The 19604-nt window shown below is 43.5% G+C and overlaps 1 protein-coding gene across 1 annotated transcript in view; it reads left to right on the forward strand.

The window, feature by feature from the left end:
• LOC103799051 (alpha-2-macroglobulin-like) overlaps positions 1-19598 on the forward strand; it is a gene marked incomplete at its 3' end in the record, with an annotated part of 27243 nt that extends 7645 nt beyond the window's left edge. The window contains exons 7-28 of the mRNA XM_009071343.1: positions 1445-1529; positions 2377-2500; positions 4055-4169; positions 4409-4518; positions 5263-5421; positions 6985-7212; positions 7550-7613; positions 8100-8242; positions 9511-9660; positions 10308-10478; positions 10932-11073; positions 12731-12842; positions 13151-13379; positions 13643-13769; positions 14365-14486; positions 15777-15828; positions 16343-16426; positions 16819-16995; positions 17486-17570; positions 18753-18909; positions 19210-19284; positions 19572-19598. Coding sequence (XP_009069591.1) covers positions 1445-1529; positions 2377-2500; positions 4055-4169; positions 4409-4518; positions 5263-5421; positions 6985-7212; positions 7550-7613; positions 8100-8242; positions 9511-9660; positions 10308-10478; positions 10932-11073; positions 12731-12842; positions 13151-13379; positions 13643-13769; positions 14365-14486; positions 15777-15828; positions 16343-16426; positions 16819-16995; positions 17486-17570; positions 18753-18909; positions 19210-19284; positions 19572-19598 — 2738 coding nt within the window. The remainder of the gene's footprint in view (positions 1-1444; positions 1530-2376; positions 2501-4054; positions 4170-4408; positions 4519-5262; positions 5422-6984; positions 7213-7549; positions 7614-8099; positions 8243-9510; positions 9661-10307; positions 10479-10931; positions 11074-12730; positions 12843-13150; positions 13380-13642; positions 13770-14364; positions 14487-15776; positions 15829-16342; positions 16427-16818; positions 16996-17485; positions 17571-18752; positions 18910-19209; positions 19285-19571) is intronic.
• Between the last annotated feature and the right edge of the window lie 6 nt (positions 19599-19604).

Genomic DNA, 19604 nt, shown 5'->3' on the forward strand with positions numbered 1-19604 from the left:
CACGAAGTTGATAAGAGGACTGGAGCACCTCCCCTATGAGGACAGGCTGAGGAAGTTGGGGCTGTTCAGCCTGGAGAAGAGAAGACTGCTTGGAAACCTCATAGCAACTTTTCAATATCTGAAGGGGCCTACAAGGGAACCTACAAGGGACTCTTTATTAGGAGCTGCAGTGATAGGACCGGGGGTAACAGGTTGAAATTGAAGGAGGGGAAATTTAGGTTAGATATTAGAAAAAAGTTTTTTACTATGAGGGTGGTGAGACACTGTCACAGGTTGACCCAACTCTAGCAGTGTTCAAAGACAGGCTGGATGAGGCCTTGAGCATCCTGGTCTAGTGGGGAGGTGTCCCTGCCCATGGCAGGGAGGGTTGGGACTAGATGATCAGTAAGGTCCATTCCAGCCCCTAAAGTTCTGTGATTTTATGATTCTATAAGTCCCAGACCATGCAGTACAGCTCTTCTGACTGCTCACCTCAGCAAGGCTCCAATCAGGAGGAGCAATGTGCTTGGATCAGTCTGTGCTGGCAACCACAAGCCTCACCTCTTTTCAGAGGTGTTTTAAGGCACAGCCTCATCTCCAGTTGGCTACATGCTTGCCAAGTGTCATGCTGTATGTCGGAGCCAGGCTGGGGCTGTTTGTAAATTCAGATCTTGCCTTTCTTCACCCACAAGCTAAGCCTGTAGTTTGCATGACACCTTAGTGCCTTAACCTCTCTCTGGTGCTCTCACCCCTGTGCCAGTTACATCTGCTTGTCTAGAAGAATGGTATCCCAGTACACACCTGCACATGGTTGCAAGCAACATAGCTTCCCACTCCATCAAGCCAGATGCAGCCCTTCTTACATGGTCTGGCATAATCTGGCTCATGCAGCAGACAGGAGTCCTGTAAGATGTGTCTGGAAGTCCTTTGACCTCTTCCAACTGCAAGAGTTCTGTGCCCTGAACCCCTTCTAGTTCTCCCAAGGCAGTCACCATACACTTCCCCTCCTGCAGCTGGGTTTGAATAAGATGTCACCCTGTGCTGTGTCACTGGGGAAGCTATGGGATCTTTCTCTTTTGCAAATTCCTAAGATCTACATGCTTTGGAAATGCAGAGACCAGGCTGCAGTCCCAACTCTGTATTTGTGGGAAATCTCTATTAACTTATGTCTCTATTTTACTGTATCCTACTGCTGGTGAGACTGATAAGCTCTGTGTTAACTGAGAAACTCCTGTATTTTGATAGCTGGTGTAATAATCTTGTCTTCTTACCTGGCACAATGGCTGGCTGAATGGTAGTCACTGACTTCAGTGGGATGTGCAGGTGGCAGAAACCTCTAAAATCTGACCATTTATATACAAAAGGGTTTTGGGTAATTTGTAAGAATAGTCTTTGAGCAGCCTTCATATGTCATTCTTACGTTATTCCTCACCACATAGACTGTTTTCCTTTGGTTCTGCTGCAGTGCTGCCAAAATTCGAAGTAACAGTGAACATGCCCAAGATGATCAGCATTCTTGATGAGAAGCTGAAGGTGACAGTTTGTGGTCTGTGAGTGTCATTCTATCAAGTTCTCCTTGGTTTCAGTTTTTCCTTGTACTGCTGCTGAAAGTTTAGTTGAGAGACTGAGATATGAGACTTTATTATATTTCTTATTCATTTTGGAGTCTCAGGACCAGACTATATCTACTATAAGACAAAAGGCAGCAGTTACTGTTTGGTGCACTTTGCATGTAACATGTAGAAACATATTGTTCCTCTGTTTTCTAGGACTGTTTTACTTGCATATTTTCTGAGTCATAGAGGATTTCACACCAGCTACAGTGCTAGGGAAGAAGTCATCAGTTTAATTTACTTGGGAATGATGTTTTAACTGTGTCTTCTGTTTGTCACTTCTGGGAAGACTCCCTAAGTGATGCAATTGTCCTCTTTCCTTTGGGTCCCTTAATTCCATTCCACATAGCATTGTACCATGCACCCTGTAGGGAGAGCCATGGCTTGGGCTGAAGGATCAGCCAAAAGACCTAGTGCTCATACACACACAAACCAGTTCCATCAGAATTGGGTTGGGGGTTAGATACCTGCAGCAAGTTTTCCAAGATGAGGGGTACTCTCAACTAAATTAGCATTAAGGTAAATGAATTCTGAAGACTTATGTGTTATTCCCAGGTATGCAAACAGGACTGTAATATTCAGTCATTCTGTCCCTGTTGCCGAGCTTGATCCTACAATGCTACCCAATTTCGTTCTGCTTTTTATTTTGTGTAATGACCCTGTGTATCCTGTAGGCAGCTCTAGGGGAGAGTCCTGCAATCAGTGGGGTGCATCTGTAGGGTCTTTTTCATCCCTCTTACATTCCTAATGGCTCTGTTTTCCTTTCAATCTTCCTTACTGGTAGATACACATTTGGGAAGCCTGTTCCTGGCCTCGTGAACTTCCGTGTCTGCCGGAAGTTTGAAAATCCAGCTACTCTCTGCTATGGTGAAGAGGCTAAAGCAGTGTGTGAGGAGTTCTCTGGACAGGTGAGTCCTGATTATTATTATGGGTAGAGTGAAAGAAGAAAGTGGAGTTTATTGAGCATGCCTTGTAGGGCACAGTCTTGCTCTGAGTATGTACAAGGTTTATTGAGCATGCCTTATAGGCACAGTCTTGCTCTGAGTATGTACAAGTATAGTGTGAAGAGTGTGGTGAGGCAGTGACACAGGTTGCCCAGAGAAGTTGCCCCAACACTCGCCAGGTTGGATGGGGCTTTGAGCAACCTGGCCTAGTGGGAGGTGTCCCTGCCAATGGCAGAGGGTTTGGAACTAGATGACTTTTAAGGTCCCTTTCAACCCAACCCTTTCTGTGATTCTATGATTCTTTGAAAATCCATGTATTTTAAGAAAGAAGGAGAGAAGTTTGGGTGCAAGATGAAATAATAGGTAAAAATAGGGGGAAGGGCTGTACAGTAAGAATGATTTGAGTAAAGGCAAAAAGCTGGTGGAAAATAAAGAGGTGGGAGAAATAAAAAGGCCACATGGAATGTGGAGAGTATAAGAAACAAGTGAGGTAGAAAAGCCATGAGCAATGACAGCAGAGTTTGGTGTTGGCTTCCACTAGAGACAGTGTGTGGGATCAGAAGTTGATGTTAGAAGCAGGAGAGGAGCAGAAAGAACAGGAGGGCAGTGATGGATTTCGAGCAAGAAGGAAAGGAATATGGGTTTAGCAGCAGTGGCTAGGACAAACAGGAAAAGATAAAGATTTTTTTCACCTTTCAGACTGGAAAGTCTACAAAAGCAAAACTGAATGGTGTTTGGAGCACAGACAGGTGCAATAGTGCTAGCTTAATTGACAGAAGCTGGAGAAATAGCAGTTGTGAAAATATACCAGGACAAGAAAGCAAACAGAAGACATTGTTGTGATCCTTTGGCTCTGGTACACTGTGATGTCCACCAGTGCTGTTGTTATCCATGTTAAAAGAAAACATGAATACTGAGGTGCTAACCTCTGTTCCAGGCATCTCTTCTGTGGACACTTGCCTTGTATGTGAAGATACTGAAGTGAGGTGGCAAGCTTTGAAAATACTTTTCCAGTTGTCATCTGTTTTCTGCACATACAGTGGCTTTGGTTTATGTATTACTCATATGGCTTATGAATTTTAAATCACTGTCATCTGTTTTCTGCACATACAGAGGCTTTGGTTTATGTATCACTCATATGGCTTATGAATTTTAAATCAGCAGCTATATATTCTAATGTGCCTCACCCTGACAAACATTTCTTTGTAGCTTACGCTTGAGTAATTCCCTATGCTTTTGTACCAAGTGTTTGCAACTTTAAACTTCACAAACACACACACACAAATCTTCTAGGTTGCAAAGCTCTTTGCTCTGATGTTGCTGCCAGTACTTCAAAATGTTTTTTGCCAAGATATTTATGTCCTTTTCCAGTTTTGATAAAAACAACAGAGGGAGATTATCTGTGAGGTTTATGGGCTTCTCTTTCAGATCAGGGCAATGCACAGTGATGGATTCATTAAGCTGAATAAACATTATATAAATGAGAATATAATGGTCTTCTTTGTTTCCCTCCAACAGACAGACAACTATGGCTGTATTTCTGAAATGGTGAAGACCAAGTTATTCCACCTCAAAAGAGCTGGATATGAGAATAAGCTCCATGTAGAGGCTAAGATTAAAGAGGAGGATACAGGTATGAATCATCTGGATGAAACAGCTATGCAATAAGCCCAGGAGAGACCAACAGAGGGGCCTGCCAAGTGGGAATGAGGGAGAAAACCAGACTCTTGTTTTTCTGGAATCCTAAAGTTATCCTACCTGAAGTCCAGGAGCATCAACAAAATTGTTTGTCCAGTAAAGGAGGGTTGGCCTGGAGTAAAAGTAATTTTGATCAGACAGAGGCAAATTAGTTCTTCATGCTTCTTTCTGCAGGAGTGGAGGCGACTGGAACAAGCTTCTCTGAGATCACAAGCACCATTAGCAGAATCACCTTTGAGCATTCAGACTCCTACTACAAACGTGGAATCCCCTTCTTTGGGCAGGTAGGAAAACCATGAGAATGGAATGCCATGGGTGCCAAGCAATGATGCTACTGAACAGACTGGACAGATATAGGCCCTGCCTCTGCAAAGATGCTGCATCTCAGTGCTGCTAATCCCTGTGCATCTCCTTTCCTTTGCAGGCTCTCAAACAGCAGCTGAGAGCACAGCCTTCATTCTGCTTACCCCTCGGACCATGTGCTTCTGCTTTTCCAGCCCAGTAAAATTCTGCTTCTCCAGTCACCTGTTTTATAGGAGGCCTCAGGGGTGTGAATACATGTCATTCTCCAGGTCCACTGCTCTGATCAGGAGCTGGAGATAAGAAAGAGACAAAGAAAAAAGATTCAGAAAGTTTGCAGCTCTCTCTGAAAGAGCTAGATGTAAAGTGTTGTGGAGGATTCCCTGTCTGACATGGACACGGTGTCTTTAGCTTGGTGATCTACCAGTCCTTTCAGGTGGCACCCATTCCTCTGCTTCTAAACTGTGCTGGTTTTGCTCCTCCAGGTGAAACTAGTGGATGGGTCTGGTGCTCCAATCGCCAATGAAACTGTGAGAATTTCTTTACAAGGAGCACAGGAAAAAAACTACACAACAAATGAAAAGGGCGTGGCACAATTTGCAGTGTAAAGTGTTGTGGAGGATTCCTTGTCTGACATGGACACAGTGTCTTTAGCTTGGTGATCTACCAGTCCTTTCAGGTGGCACCCATTCCTCTGCTTCTAAACTGTGCTGGTTTTGCTCCTCCAGGTGAAACTAGTGGATGGGTCTGGTGCTCCAATCGCCAATGAAACTGTGAGAATTTCTTTACAAGGAGCACAGGAAAAAAACTACACAACAAATGAAAAGGGCGTGGCACAATTTGCATTAAACACTTCCATGTTGGACTTTGATGCTATTCGAATTAGGGTAAGTCCTCCAGATGAGGTGATGAAGTGACCCATAGGGCTGAAAGGAGTACTCTGAAGTTTCTCCTATATAGGCAAAAGAGTTAGATTATTGTTCCCTGCTGTTTGTGTCAACCTTGACATAAGTTTGGTGGAAACAGTCATACAACAGACTGGGTTGCCATATCACAATTGCATTTACTTTGTAAGTATTTGATTTCTGCTTGGCAATAGCAATATAGGGCTGGAAGGAACATCCAAAGAATGTAATAGTCCGTTCTGCTCCAAGAGGTCACCAGCCCTACCTAGACAAATCTTTTTCAGGGTTAGTCCGTTCTGCTCCAAGAGGTCACTGGCCCTACCTAGACAAATCTTTTTCAGGGATGGGCCTATCTACTATGATGGAGTGCTGCTAGTGCTTCGTTGTCTTTTCAATTAGATTATTTCCCAAGTATCTCATCTTAATATCTTTTGTGGTCAGTTAAGGCAATATGGATTTAGCATTTCAAGTTTCTAAGTAATCTTCTGATTTTTTCCTTTTTTTCCCTTATTTTTACTTCTATTGCTGTAAAAAGTGTATGAACCATTCACATAAATTTTCTCCCAGGTGTGGAATTTATCTGGGAAAAATATGTGCTGCTGAGCATCTTTTTGTTAGTGGAAAATGCAATATGTGTGTAATATGCACATTTCATAATATCTTATCCTGGATCAGAGCAGAATATTTATGTCTAGAATTGTATTTGCTCTTCTCCCCACAATTCTTTTGTCACAGATTAAAACCATTAAAAATTATCCAGAAGTTACTATTAGATGCTTAAAATTTTCGGATTTTTGCAGGGTAAAGAAAAGGCAAGAACAGCCAAGTAAAATGAGAAAGATAAGGAAAAAAGGCACATGAGGCACATTAAATGCTGAAGTAGCACCCTTCTAAACGTGAAATATCTTGGCCTTGCTCTCATTTTTAGGAGGACCTGGACTCTCTCAGCTCCTAAACTTCTATTCAATCTAGGTTTTGAATTCTTAGGTGGAGATTTTTTTCCTATGAGACACATTAAATGCTGAAGTAGCACCCTTCTAAACGTGAAATATCTTGGCCTTGCTCTCATTTTTAGGAGGACCTGGACTCTCTCAGCTCCTAAACTTCTATTCAATCTAGGTTTTGAATTCTTAGGTGGAGATTTTTTTCCTTTTCTTTAGCTTGATCTTGGCACTGGTAATATCTGAACTATACAGCACTGCCCCTTCTTTGGTGCCAGTAATAAGGAAAGAAATGAAAATTGGCTTCTTTTTTCATTAAACTACCATGATATTAGAGAGGGCAAGGTATTAGTGCAAAGAGCCCTTGAGGTGATACTGTTTGACACATACTCCAGCTACTCTGGGAGTGAGGTAATTCCCAATGATTTGCTAAGGATACCACCACTCTATCTTGCACTTTTCAAACTCATAGGGTTTTTTATTTTGTAGAATTCCTTGTTGCTTAAATATAAAAGAATACCAAACCTTTAATATTAGGCCATGAATTTTGTCTCCAGTTCAGCCACTTGTGTTTGAGATATCTGTGTATTTTCTCCTATTCCAGGCAATTCATAAAACACACCCCTACTGCTATGACCGTTCCTGGGTTAGTCCATATTACGGAGAAGGATATCTTCATCTAAAGCGCTTTTACTCTCCTAGTAATAGCTTCCTCAAAATTGAGCCCAAGTATGAGGCATTAAGATGTGGCTCCTCCACAGAACTCCGGGTCCATTATATCCTTACTCCAGAGGCCCTAGGAGAGCAGAAGAAATTAACCTTTTACTATCTGGTAAGCTTGCACCTGCCATACAGTGAGGTTGCCACTGGCAACTGTAGGGGGCTGGAAATGGAAATTGGTTTGTGGCAGCAGGCTTTAAACACTTTCTCATCATCCTTCATATGTTCTTTCCTGACCAAAAGGAGGGTCTGAGTTTGGAGTAAAAAAGTAAGGATGTCCCCATGCCCTCTGTGTGAGCACTGGGATTCTGCTGCAGGGAGGCAGAGAGCAGCTGAGCAGGGTGTGAGCAGCAGACATACAGCCCATGTGCTCTCCTCTCAGGCTGCCCCACTTTAAGGTTTGGCTTGTATGTAACCTCAATCACAGCAGGATTTATCCTCCCATTCAGGTGACGGCCAAGGGAAACATTAAGCAAGCAGGCACACACATTCTGGATTTGGACCAGGAAGATGGTGAGTTCCTCTGCCCAACCGAATTGCCACTGTTGTGGAAGGCTGGGCAGCTGTGGCAGACATGCACTCTGCTTCCATATTAATGCAGGGATCGACATCGCCATATACCCTAAGATCTGGGAAGAGTATGACCTTTCTTTTCTCTGCCTTTATTTAGGCTTTGCACAGATTTGGTCTAAACCCCTGTGCCAGCTGTCTTTCTTCTGACATTGCATTTCTGGGGCTCCAGAGTTCATAGGAGACACAGTCTGATGGTCTGTTTTTAGAAGCTGACTCAAAATTCAGCATAGTTATGCATGGGAAAACAGGCCTTATCAGCAGACAGTGAGACATGCATCTCTCTGAACACCAATTCATTCCACTTGTATGCATGGAGCTTCATAATGGCTACGATGAAGTTCAGTCTCGAGTCAAGCCGAAAACTTTGACTGTTCCAAGAGAAGGTTTTTCTGCACTTCAGCTTTTTGCTCTTGTTTTGTTTTCTAGCCAATGGTGTCTTTTTGCTACAGCTGCCTGTACAAGCTGATTTTGCTCCAGTGGCCCAAGTGCTTATCTACACCACTGCCCCCAGCAGTGAGGTGATCGCTGATTCAGCCAAGTTCTACATAGAATTATGTTTCAACAATAAGGTAAGTGTCCACTTCTTGAGGGAGAAGCCATCAGACTGCAGTGTGGTCAAGCTCACTGATTTAGATTTAGCCTGGCTAAGCTAATTTCTGTAGATTTGATAACACTGGACAAGCAACATATCATTATTCTAGGTAGCTTCACTGCTTACTGGTTTGTGCTAGCTTGGAGGATATCAAGTGTTAGAAAAAAAGTGCTAGCATGGGACTACAGTTTTAATCCCCACCCCTAGCAGCTAGTTGCAGCCACTGATCCCACTGATGGTCCAGGGTAAAATAAAAAAGGGGAGGTGCATGTCATGTCATACTGCAACACATGTATTTCACTCCTCTTCATCTAAACGCATTCTCTCAATGAGGTGTCTGCTTATGGAGTCACAGACCAAAATTAGAACATGCATAGCCCTAATCCAGTGGGCAAAGCTAATACTTGTCAGATCTTTCAGCTCCTGTACAGCTCATCCTGTCATTTTAATTTCTATTGTATGTAAATGGAGGTAAGCCTTGCCTAATCTGCTGAGCAATGCACAGTAGTGCTTCAATAGCAATGGTGAGACTGAAAGCGTGCAGAAAAAGAAAGCTGCTTTGTCAGGCAACATGTTAGCTCTGAGGATGCATTTTGGACTGCTGAGGAGAGAGAAGATTTATGCAGGTCAGCCATCTTATTACAAAATCATGTGAGTTGGTGATGACAATAACTTTTACTAGCAAGAATTGCCAGGGCAGAGGTTGTTAAGGGGTTGTTAGAGTTGTGAGTTAGGTTTTGGAGAAGGCACAGAAGTCTGGCAGGCCTCAACCAACAGGCCAGCACTTCAGAATCATTACCAGCCCCTAGATATTGCAATATTACTCCAGGTCACCACTGCTTCTCATGTTACCAAAGAATCTGCTAAGCAGGGTCTTTGCAAGCCTGTTTTCTCTCCACATACAGTATCTGAGTGCAGTACAGAGCCTGGTCCTGGTTCAAGACCATGCTGGCTTCCTGAACACAGCTACCCACTATGAGGGATTATTTCATCACATTCACAAAGACCATAAAACCCCAAACTGCCTTAAAATTTTTATGAGCAATGGTGATGCTTGAAATTGCCAAGAACTGTTAGTGTTGATTCCTCTAGCAAAGGAGAAAGGGAACAGTAGCACGGAGGGAGTGCAGGGGGAGGTGTGCATGCATATGGGGACTTTGTAATGTTAGAACTGATGCACGCAAATGCAGGGAAAAGTCCTGCAAGGGTAGGGCATCTGTGATGTAGCTTTTCCTGTGTTTACAGGTGGACTTAAGCTTCTCTCCTTCAGAAGGTTTGCCTTCCTCTGATGCTCACTTGCTGTTCAGAGCCTCCCCGAACTCTCTTTGTGCTGTCCGTGCTGTGGACAAGAGCATTCTCCTCCTGAAGCCAGAAGCTGACCTGTCACCCACCTCTGTAAGTTCTTAGTCTGTGGAACAAGTCGGAGTTTGATCAGAGCAAGTTCAGCCCAGTGCCAGAGTGGAAACAGGGAACAGTCCCCTCTTGTCAGAGCTGACACAGGAAAGATTCCTTGTGCTGTTTCTCATCTTCCTCCAGTGGGCAACAGTTGTTTCTTAGGGGTTTTCTGTGACTACAGGCATGATAATTAAAAAGCTCTTTCAAGGGTACTGTTTGTCTTGGCCAGAGCCAAATACTGTGTTGTGTTTGACCATAATTCTTCAATTATTCTGTCCATCCATGGATTAATTTTCATGGAGTAGCATCTGAGGCATCAAAGAGTTTATTCCCCTCTTGCCAAGCAAAAAAAGACAATCCCTGAGTAGGGACAATGTAGTACAGGTGGTTTGGCCAGTGCCAGTTTTTCATATTTGAGCCATAATAACCAGAGCAACATGAGGTCCGTAGCAAAAGAGGCAGGATCTCCAAATCTGGATCCCTTTTTTTGTTTCCCACATTTCCATTGCTCCCACCAGAGGGAGGACCATGACAATGTGGATGCATGTGCTGGTGTTGTGACTGTTATGGTGCAGCTTCCTCAGTTGTGTTTTGTAACAATGGACACTGCAAATACCAAACACAGCATTTACTCTTTTTCTACCAAGGTGTATAATTTGCTGCCAGTGAAGGAATTGCATGGCTATCACCATGGTCCAGACATGCTCTTGGATGAGCCCTTGGAGAACTGTATTTCCTTGAAGCCAATAGTTCTGAATGGGATCACCTATTCTCCAGTAGTGGAGGCGAATGAAGAGGACACTTACAGCATCCTAAAGGTATAGCTCTCCTGCCTGGTTAGGGGGTGGAATGGGAGTCTCAAAGTTCTCTTCTGGCAGGAAAATCTTTGAGGTTGACTTGAAGTAAGGTTCAGTGGGAGGTAAATAATCCCGTGCCATTACAGTTACCTTGAATAAGTTAATATGTCCTTAAGCTGCATTGTAGCCAGAGGCATTTCCTTCCAGAGACAGACTCTGTATCTATTTCCCAGCTCATTCTGATCCCTAGGCTGGAACTGGACTGGAATCTGTGCCCCAGAAACAGAGGGAATATATTCTTTTGTCTCTCTGAGCCACCCAGACCCTAAGTTGGGGGGATGGTCTCAAGGTCCAGTCTGCACAGAGTAACAGCTTCTCCATTTTGAGGCAGTAAAACACCAATGTCAGGTCTGCTGTGTAAACCTCAACAGGACTCAGTAACAAAAAAAGCCATGTTGGGTTTCTCTCCCATAGGAGATGGGTTTAAAGGTCTTCACAAATACCAAGGTGAGGAAGCCTCAGTATTGCCGCCCTCAGATTTCCATGCATCCAGGAGTCGCCTTAGCATCACATGGAGCCATGGCCGCAGTACCTATGTATGCAAAGAGGACAAGCGGTAAAGGAACTGGGTTTTATCACCACCTTTATTCTGAACAGGGATCCTGTTTGTATTTTGGGGTGAATACTTAAACAAGAGCTGAGATTGTGACTTGAACCCTTGGAAATATTACTGAATTGAGTTCACAGATTTCAGCTTCTGAATGGGTTTTGCTGGGTTGTGGAGGTCTACAGACAAGCTTTGGTAACTCCACATTAGAAGTCAGCAGAACCAGGCAGTTTTCAAAGGTTCTGATAGAGGACATTATTCTGCTGCTGATTTTTTTGTGTATTAGACTTCTTTTCCCAGATTATCACTTAAGTGGTCTCAAATACCATTTTCAGTCTGTTCTGATAGACTCAGCCAGTTTTATGTATAGTCAAAACCATGAAGTGGGTGACAAATTTTTCAGTGATGAGTTTGTAGCTGGAGCTTAGAATGATAAGATTTGTGTGGTAGAAGTCCAGTCTGAAATGGACTCATCCTATTTCTAAGGGCTATCTCAACTCTTACACTGTAGCTGTTTGGGCAACAGAATTGGTCATATCATCCTCCAGAATCTCATATTAAGGTAAACATATTGAAAATTATAAATTATTCTAGCTGTTTCAGATAGTTTTCCCTTGACATAAGAACATGTGGTACAGTTTGGTACAGCTTGGTACAGTTTGAAAACAATTTCGACTTCTGACACAAGTTGCTAAGATACAGAATAGATGTTTTCAAATTATTTTAAACTGAAATAGGCATAGTAAGAAACCTTAAATAACATAGGCAAATACAAGCAAGCCACCTGCCACTTTGGTCTGGAGCTGTGTGATACACATCTGAGAGCATCTTTCACTTCTGCCCTGAGACCTTCTCAGGCTCTGGAGGTGCCTGTTGCACAGATAGTATGGATACTTTTTAGCTACACAATTGTTATGCAAATGCAGAAATTAATTTAGCCAGACTAAAGACGACCAAAGCTAGAATTTCCTTAAGAACCTTTTGGATGTGTTTCTGTTTGTAAAAACCAAGCAAACCAAGTCCTTGTTTTCCAGTTGTTCAAAACAGAAGCAAACCAAAGGCTTAATTTTTACCAAACTTCATTCCAAACTCAGAATTTTACCAAATTGGGAATATTCTGTTTTCTGTGAATCTTTTTAAGTCAAAATATCTAAATTTATCCCTCCCAAATTTCAGCTGCTTGTTTTTAGTTTGAGCATCTTCACCCAGTTCTTGAGGAGGCTATAGCTTTGGCAAGGAGGTGGTTTTCTGAGTCACGACAACCCTACAAAAAACACTGCAACAGTGGGATGTTTCATTGCTAGCTGGCCTGATAGGATGGAGAAGAGTATCACATTAAGGCTGTACCTGAGAGGGAAAAGTCTGCTTGCACATAAGGTCCTATATAGCTTTTTGCTTTAAATCCTTTTTTTTTGTTTAACCTGGTAAAATGCTGCCCTGCAAATTTTGAGGTTCACTAGAGACCAGCACAAAATAATGAAAGACTAGCTCTTCTTGCTAATAAGATCTGACCCTGAAACTTTACTCCTGGTGGTACCACAACATGCATCTGCTTCTTATTGCTACATAGATTGAGACTCTCTCAGATGGAAGGATGATGCTGATACAGATTTTGCTTGTTTGGAATTAGTAGTAGTTCATTTCTTTTCCATCTCATCACATTCAGGCATTCAGTCAGGTTTGACACATTTTGACACGTTAAGCACAACTAGTGAGCCGATGGACACAGTCCGAAAGTATTTCCCAGAAACTTGGATTTGGACTTTACTACCTATAAAGTAAGTACATTGGGCTAGTTCCTTCCTTTTAAATAAAACTGGTTTTATAAGGTGGCAATGTGTTTGCCAAGCCTTTTCAATATCAGAAAGTCCTTCATTGTTTGCAGAGATCACTTGGCAATCCTCTGAGATGAAATGACTGTCAGCCATAGGTTTGGTCAAGGAGTGGACTGGAAGATGTGGAGTGGTCCTACAGTAACAAACACTGTACTCTATCATTCACAGCAATACTGGCCAAAAGGGGTACGGCTAGTAGTCAAAATGCCATAAAAATCATCTCTCTGTCCTTGCTCTCTGTGCTTCACCAGCTCTGAGGGAAATGCTGGCCTAGATGTGACCATTCCTGACACCATCACTGAGTGGAAAGCCAATGCATTCTGCACTTCAGCAGACACAGGCTTTGGCCTGTCCCCAACAGTGTCCTTCAGAGCCTTCCAGCCCTTCTTTGTTGAGCTCACCATGCCCTACTCTGTAGTGCGTGGTGAGTCCTTCACGCTGAAAGCCACCGTTTTCAACTACCTGAACAGCTGCATCAGGGTAAGGGACGTTTAAATCCTTCTCTGTTCCTGTACCTGTACACCTCTTGCCTTCACCTTGCCTTCTTACCTTATCTCTCAGTAGCTCTGGACCCTTTGTCCATGAAATTCTTATGTTATTTCTTGTATATACTCCAAATGCAGAACCCACTACTCCACTTCCCCACTCCTTTGATACTGAAGAAATAGCTATTGCTATGGCTTCCTAATCCCTGTCTCTCATGATCACCCTTCCCTGATTGCACCTCTCTCTATGACTGACAGGTCAGTGTGACTCTGGCTCAGTCTACTCATTATGTGGCTACTCTGGTGGAAAAGGAGGAAGAATCTCATTGTCTCTGTGAGAATGGGAGGAAAACTGTGGCTTGGCTGGTGACTCCCAAGTCTCTAGGTAAAGGTCTCAGGGTGCTGAAAACTGCAGGAAGGGTTTCTCTCAGCTGTTCTCCCTGTTCAGTATTGGGTGTTAAAGCAACACCATTTCCTGGAAAGCATGTCAGTTGAGTGTGTCTGATCTAAAGTTATTTGGGAGGCAAAGGCTGGTGGACATGATGTCTAAGGCTGTGTCTGGCACTACAAGCCATACCGTCAAACCTTACAGCCCTTGGACAGCATCACATGAAGCCAGAGGCATTGTTGGCCAGCAATCTCCCAGAGATTCGATGTCTGCCCCACGTTGTTAAGTTGTAGTAGCAGCTGTGGTGGGTGTATGGGTTAGCAGTGTGCTGAACTGGCTGGTCTCAGCACTGTGGTATTCTAGGTTCTGGAAAAGTGTCATCAAAATAGAGTCATATTTCAGTGTCAGTGCAGCTCATCTGCTCCAGGGTGACGTCTGGTATAGAGAGCTGTGTTCTTGTGGGAAAGAAGCAGTGCTCAGCTGTGACAGAAATCCCCATCCATGAGCCTACAAGTTGAAACTCTTGGAAGCAGCAATGAGTCCCATCACCTGGCTCAGCCTGGCAGGGCTGACTGTCCCCTGTTTCCTCCAGGGCATGTGGAGTTCTTGGTAAGCACTGAAGCCCTACAGAACCAGAAGCCCTGTGGGAATGCCATTGTGGAGACCCCTGCGAAAGGGCGGAAGGACACAGTCATCAGACAGCTACTGGTGGAGGTATGTGGGCTGTGGCAAGGGAGGACTGAAATTTCCCATAGGCTACAGCACACTTTCTGATGCAATTGGACAGGATGCTAGAAGAATCTCATTTAGGCTCCCTTTCTCATGGAAGGTTGGACCAGATGATCTTTGGAGATCCCTTCTAAGCTGGTCTTGTCTATGATTCTATGAGATCACTATGCAAGTGTGGCAATATGATGGTCTTACATCATCTTTATAATTTGACAGGGCTGCATAAAGAATGCAGCTTAATAATGCATTGTGTCTCCCAGTACACTAAACGTTCCCTATCTCCTACAGTAACAGGACTCCTACTTCAGTCTATCCTTGCCTTTAGCACCTACCTGTCACCTCCTATTTCAATACACCCTCTTTATAGCCTCTCTCCTTCTGATACGTCCCCAGTAGGCATGTGCCAGTTAGAACATGCTGCTTCTCAGCTAGTTGAGTGGCCAAAAACTGCCTCTTAAGCTGAGTGTGTTGCAGTTCTGGTTTGGTAATATAGTCTGGCACCAGGATGAAGGTAGGGGATTCACAGGCACCTATGTGAATTCGATGACTGTAGAGAAGTCCCCACAAAACTTCAGTTATGATAAAAGTCCATGAAAACATGTTAAAATTTTACAGTTCATTAACTTCCTGCGGCAAGAAGAGTCACTGATGTAATGTGGTACACAGGTAACTATTACGTGGAAGTATTGGATATCCTTTATAGGAAATGGCTAGTTTATTATACTGTGTGTGGTCATCTGGCAGGTAGATTCTATGTTCTTAGCTTGTCTCTGTATCATAAAACCCCCTAACATTTGCCTACTATGTTGTATGCTATCAGTAGCATCACCAGATACTACAATGTACAGCATCTTCCCTTTCTATTACTAACATGCACATTTTTTTCCTTAAAACATCTGCAGCATTATGATAAATAGCACTGCAGACATCCCTTCAGGACAACCCTCTTTAATGCTGCAGTCATTTTGTTACAAGGATGTTAAGTGTTTCCCACTGCATGCAGTAGTTGCAGGTCATCCATATGATAGTCCTGCAGTGTTCTCTTCTTTTCCTGTCCTCCACATACAACATCAGCCACTTAGTATCACATTTACTTTATTTGCTTAAATTATTATTTCAGAGCTCTGTATTTCAAGGAATGTTGTAACTGCTTCTCCTTCAGTTCCCTCACTTCTCTTTTCACCTATCCCTCTGTCCTTGTTAAGGCTTCCTGTCTGTCTGTATTCCTCTCTCACTGACTTCTCACCTCTCTTGTTTCCCTTCATCCCAACCAAGCCTGAAGGAATTGAGAAGGAAACAGCCCAGAACTCTGTGCTCTGTGGAAAAGGTAAAGCCCACTATTCCCACCCTCTCTATTTGTTCTTGTGTGATTTGATGGAGGGGATGTGCCTGGAGGAGGAAGATAGTGCTGCCTCTATCATATTCCAGGTAGGCTGCTATTTTTGGGTAATCAAATCATGCCCTATCAGTTGGGAGTTTGAGACATAAGACAGAAGAAAGTCTGTAAGAAAGGACCATCCTGCCTAAACATCAGGGTATGAGCAAGGACAGATTTAGCATGAATGTTTGCATCCCTGTGCTGACATTGGGGTTACAAGTGTTGCTTCCTGTTTTCTAGTGCACCCAGGAAAATGCTGTAAACACATCATCTACAGTGCTTAACACTGCCTTAAAGTGGTTTCATGCAGAGATTGCCTTATAACCAGGGGAAAATGAAGTGACTGAAGTCGGGGCATTTCTAATAGGAAGTGTTCCTGTTGTTTCACTGAGACCCCCTTCTTTTCCATTGGCCATTTCTTGAAACTGCACTGAAACTGTTTTGGGTCTTGTTTCTTTCTCAGGAGTGCCTGTGAAAGAGAAGTTTTCCCTGTTGCTACCTCCAAATGTGGTGCAAGACTCGGGCAGAGCATATTTCTCAGTGCTGGGTAAGTGAGCAGCCTGGCAGAAGAATCATGTGCTGTTTCTGCCCCTTTGAATTGGCCTCCTACCTCACAGCTTTTTCTCCTGGTTTCTAGCACAGCTCACTCTTGTCTTTAATCTCTTCTATCTTGAGCACTTTTCCTTCCAGTTTTTCTCTTCCTTTTCCCTTTCTGCATGCCCTTTTCCTCAGTGTTCTCTGCTAATGCCCTAACTTTCTCTCGTTTCTCTCTTTTCATCTTCTCCTCTGTTCTGTGTTTTGTTCCAGGATCTTTACCAATCCAGATGTTCTTTTATTCTTCTCTGGTATCTCATGGTTCTCTCATTCAGTTGCTTCCTCTCGTTCGGATAACCAGTCCTAAGTATTGTTAACATTCCTCTGGTATCTTCTCCTCCCCAGGTGACATCATGGGCACTGCCATGCAAAACCTCCATCAGCTGCTCCAGATGCCATTTGGCTGTGGGGAGCAGAACATGGTCCTATTTGCACCCAATATCTATGTCCTGGACTATCTGAACAAGACAGGGCAGCTGAGTGAGGAGGTCAAATCCAAGGCCATTGGATATTTAGTGAGTGGTAAGCTGGGGCATGGCTTTTGCTTCTGCTTTTGCTTTCTTCTAGATCCTGCCTGAAATGGTTCTGTCAGATGCTGGTCAGATGTGGAGAGAGCATCTCTCGTACACAGGTGGTCTCTGCTGTATCCCTGGAAAGATCCTTTGCTGCTTTTCCCTTTATTATTTTTCTGTTGCTTAAGCATTACGGTACCTGATCGTTTTATCCACTTTTCTCATTGGGTGGCAATGCAGTGCAGAGTTGTCAGGTGACCTGCTCCAGTGACTTGTTGATTGCCATTAATATGTCCTGCCTTCCTTCTGAAGAAAGGCAGGTGTTCCTTTTCCTCACACAGTACAAGTGATACATGGAGGTGGGGATGTACCTGTACTTCATATTGGCTAAGTTAAGACTGACCTACTCCTCCCATTTGCCTTTGCTGATAGAGCTAATCTTCTGTTTCCCTGAGCAGACTCTTTCTGGCATCTGAATCTTGCTCTAACTCTCACTGCAGGGTATCAGAGGCAGCTGAACTACAAGCACACAGATGGCTCTTACAGTACCTTTGGACCACGCTATGGCCAACTGGGGAATACCTGGTGAGATTTCAATGTCACCTATGCCTCCCCTATATGCTTCTTTTTCTCGCCCACACATTTATAATAAATACTGCCTGAGAGCAAACAGAAAATGCTGTTGTAGACCAGCAGGCTTGCCAGGGCTGGTGTGGTCCCTATGCTGCCTCTTTCTTAATGAAATAGGCTGCATCAAGCCAGTTATGTAGCTGAAGTACTTCCTCCCACCAGCAGCTCTGAGGGCCATGACAGACAAGAAGGAAATGGAGATACTTTGGGGAAGAAGGGAGCAGGGATTTAACACCCTCACTGAGGAAGGCTGAAGAGTTGCAGTGGCAGCTCTTCTAGACTAGCATCTGCTGAGAAGGCTGCTGGGAAAGGTGGTTCCATATGGAAACATATGTGGAGACACAAGTGGAAAGAATGATAATTCAAGAACAGAGCTGCATTTTTTTTCAATAGTGTTTGTATGTTACTAAACAAACACAGACTGGAGGATGTGTGTTGCCAGTGTGACTTGCTGAAAAGTTTTGAATTGCTCCAGCATATCATTGCCATGCATTTTCAACTTTAGGTAAGGGTAAGAATGGATGAATTAATCACCTTCGGTTTGCTTTGAGTTTTTGAAATGGTAATTGGCTCTTGACAGCATGTTGGCTTCTCACCACATGCCTGCTTCTGCTTCACAACTGCTTGCAACAACTCCTAACAAAAACTCATTTAACACGTTCTGTTTTACTTTAAAATTCTAGGGGAGTTCTGGGAAACCCATGAAGCATGGATTTCTAGTTTAACAGTTCTTCCAGCAGACCATAAGCAGAGACCACGAGCAGGGATTTAATTATCCTTTCCTGTAGTTCTGAGTACTACTGTTAGGCAGATGTTTAGCTAATTGGCATGCAATTCCCTACATTTTCCAAAAAGATTTTTTTTTTTTTTGGACACAGATCAACAGTCATTGCCTTTCAAATTGTAGGCTCAGCACAAAGAGATTACAGGGTTTTATGAATTGAGTGAAGGACAAAAATCAAGATAGAAAGCAATTTTCAGGTGAAGATATAATATACATGAGGTCTAACTAATAGGCCCACTCTTACCCAGGCCTTCTTGCCTGTCTCCAGACAGATGATCCGCATATGGACCCTGTCACTTGAGGTGACCAACAGGCCTGTTCAAGGTCCTTTCAGTATTGTTTTTCCCTTTCAGGCTCACAGCCTTTGTCCTCAAGTCCTTTGCCCAGGCCCGGCGTCACATCTTCATCGATGAGAGGCACATCCAAGATGCTCTGCTCTGGCTGGCATACAAACAGAAGGAAAACGGCTGTTTCCACAGTTCTGGGACACTCCTGAACAATGCTATGAAGGTAACATGTCTGGCTGGTTGCTTCTTTGTGAGGCTAGAACATGACCCTAAGTCAGATGGGTCCAGTTGAACTTCTTCAGCATATAGGCAGATGGGATATTCCCATATCAATGGCATACACCAGAGAGCCACACACCATTCTGTATGATCCCCAACATGCACTTATCGGTGGTATTGATACCTTCGCATCAACTGCAAGAGGAAGGAGGCAAGCTAAGAGTCTGTGCCCTCTGGAGTGGGAGAAAAGACTGAAGATAAGAAGCTGTGTGGGGTCAGCATATATCTTTGTGTTTCCCTGCAGGGTGGAGTGGACAACGAGTTGTCGCTGACAGCCTACATTACTATCGCATTGCTGGAGATTCCTCTGCCAGTAACGGTATGGGAGCGCAGCCTAACTTGACTCAGTCGTATTGTGTCAGACTATGACAACACAGTACTGACCAGAATTTGCTCTGACTTGGAAAAAGGACTTGGTTGTTGAGCTCTGTGATATAAGAATTATATGCTGTCAGTTTCATTATTTGAGGAGCACATTGTACTCTACTTGTTTCTAGAACCCATTTTAGCAGAACCTTCCAAAATGTTCAGTGGGATATTGTGCTGTTAGCAAGGTGAAAAAATAATTACTCCTCAGCCTTCTAATGATTGGTTATCCCTCCCCAGCATTCAGTGGTGCGTAATGCTCTGTTCTGCCTG

Source organism: Acanthisitta chloris, unplaced genomic scaffold (genome assembly GCF_000695815.1).
Source record: "Acanthisitta chloris isolate BGI_N310 unplaced genomic scaffold, ASM69581v1 scaffold14353, whole genome shotgun sequence".
NCBI lineage: Eukaryota > Metazoa > Chordata > Aves > Passeriformes > Acanthisittidae > Acanthisitta > Acanthisitta chloris.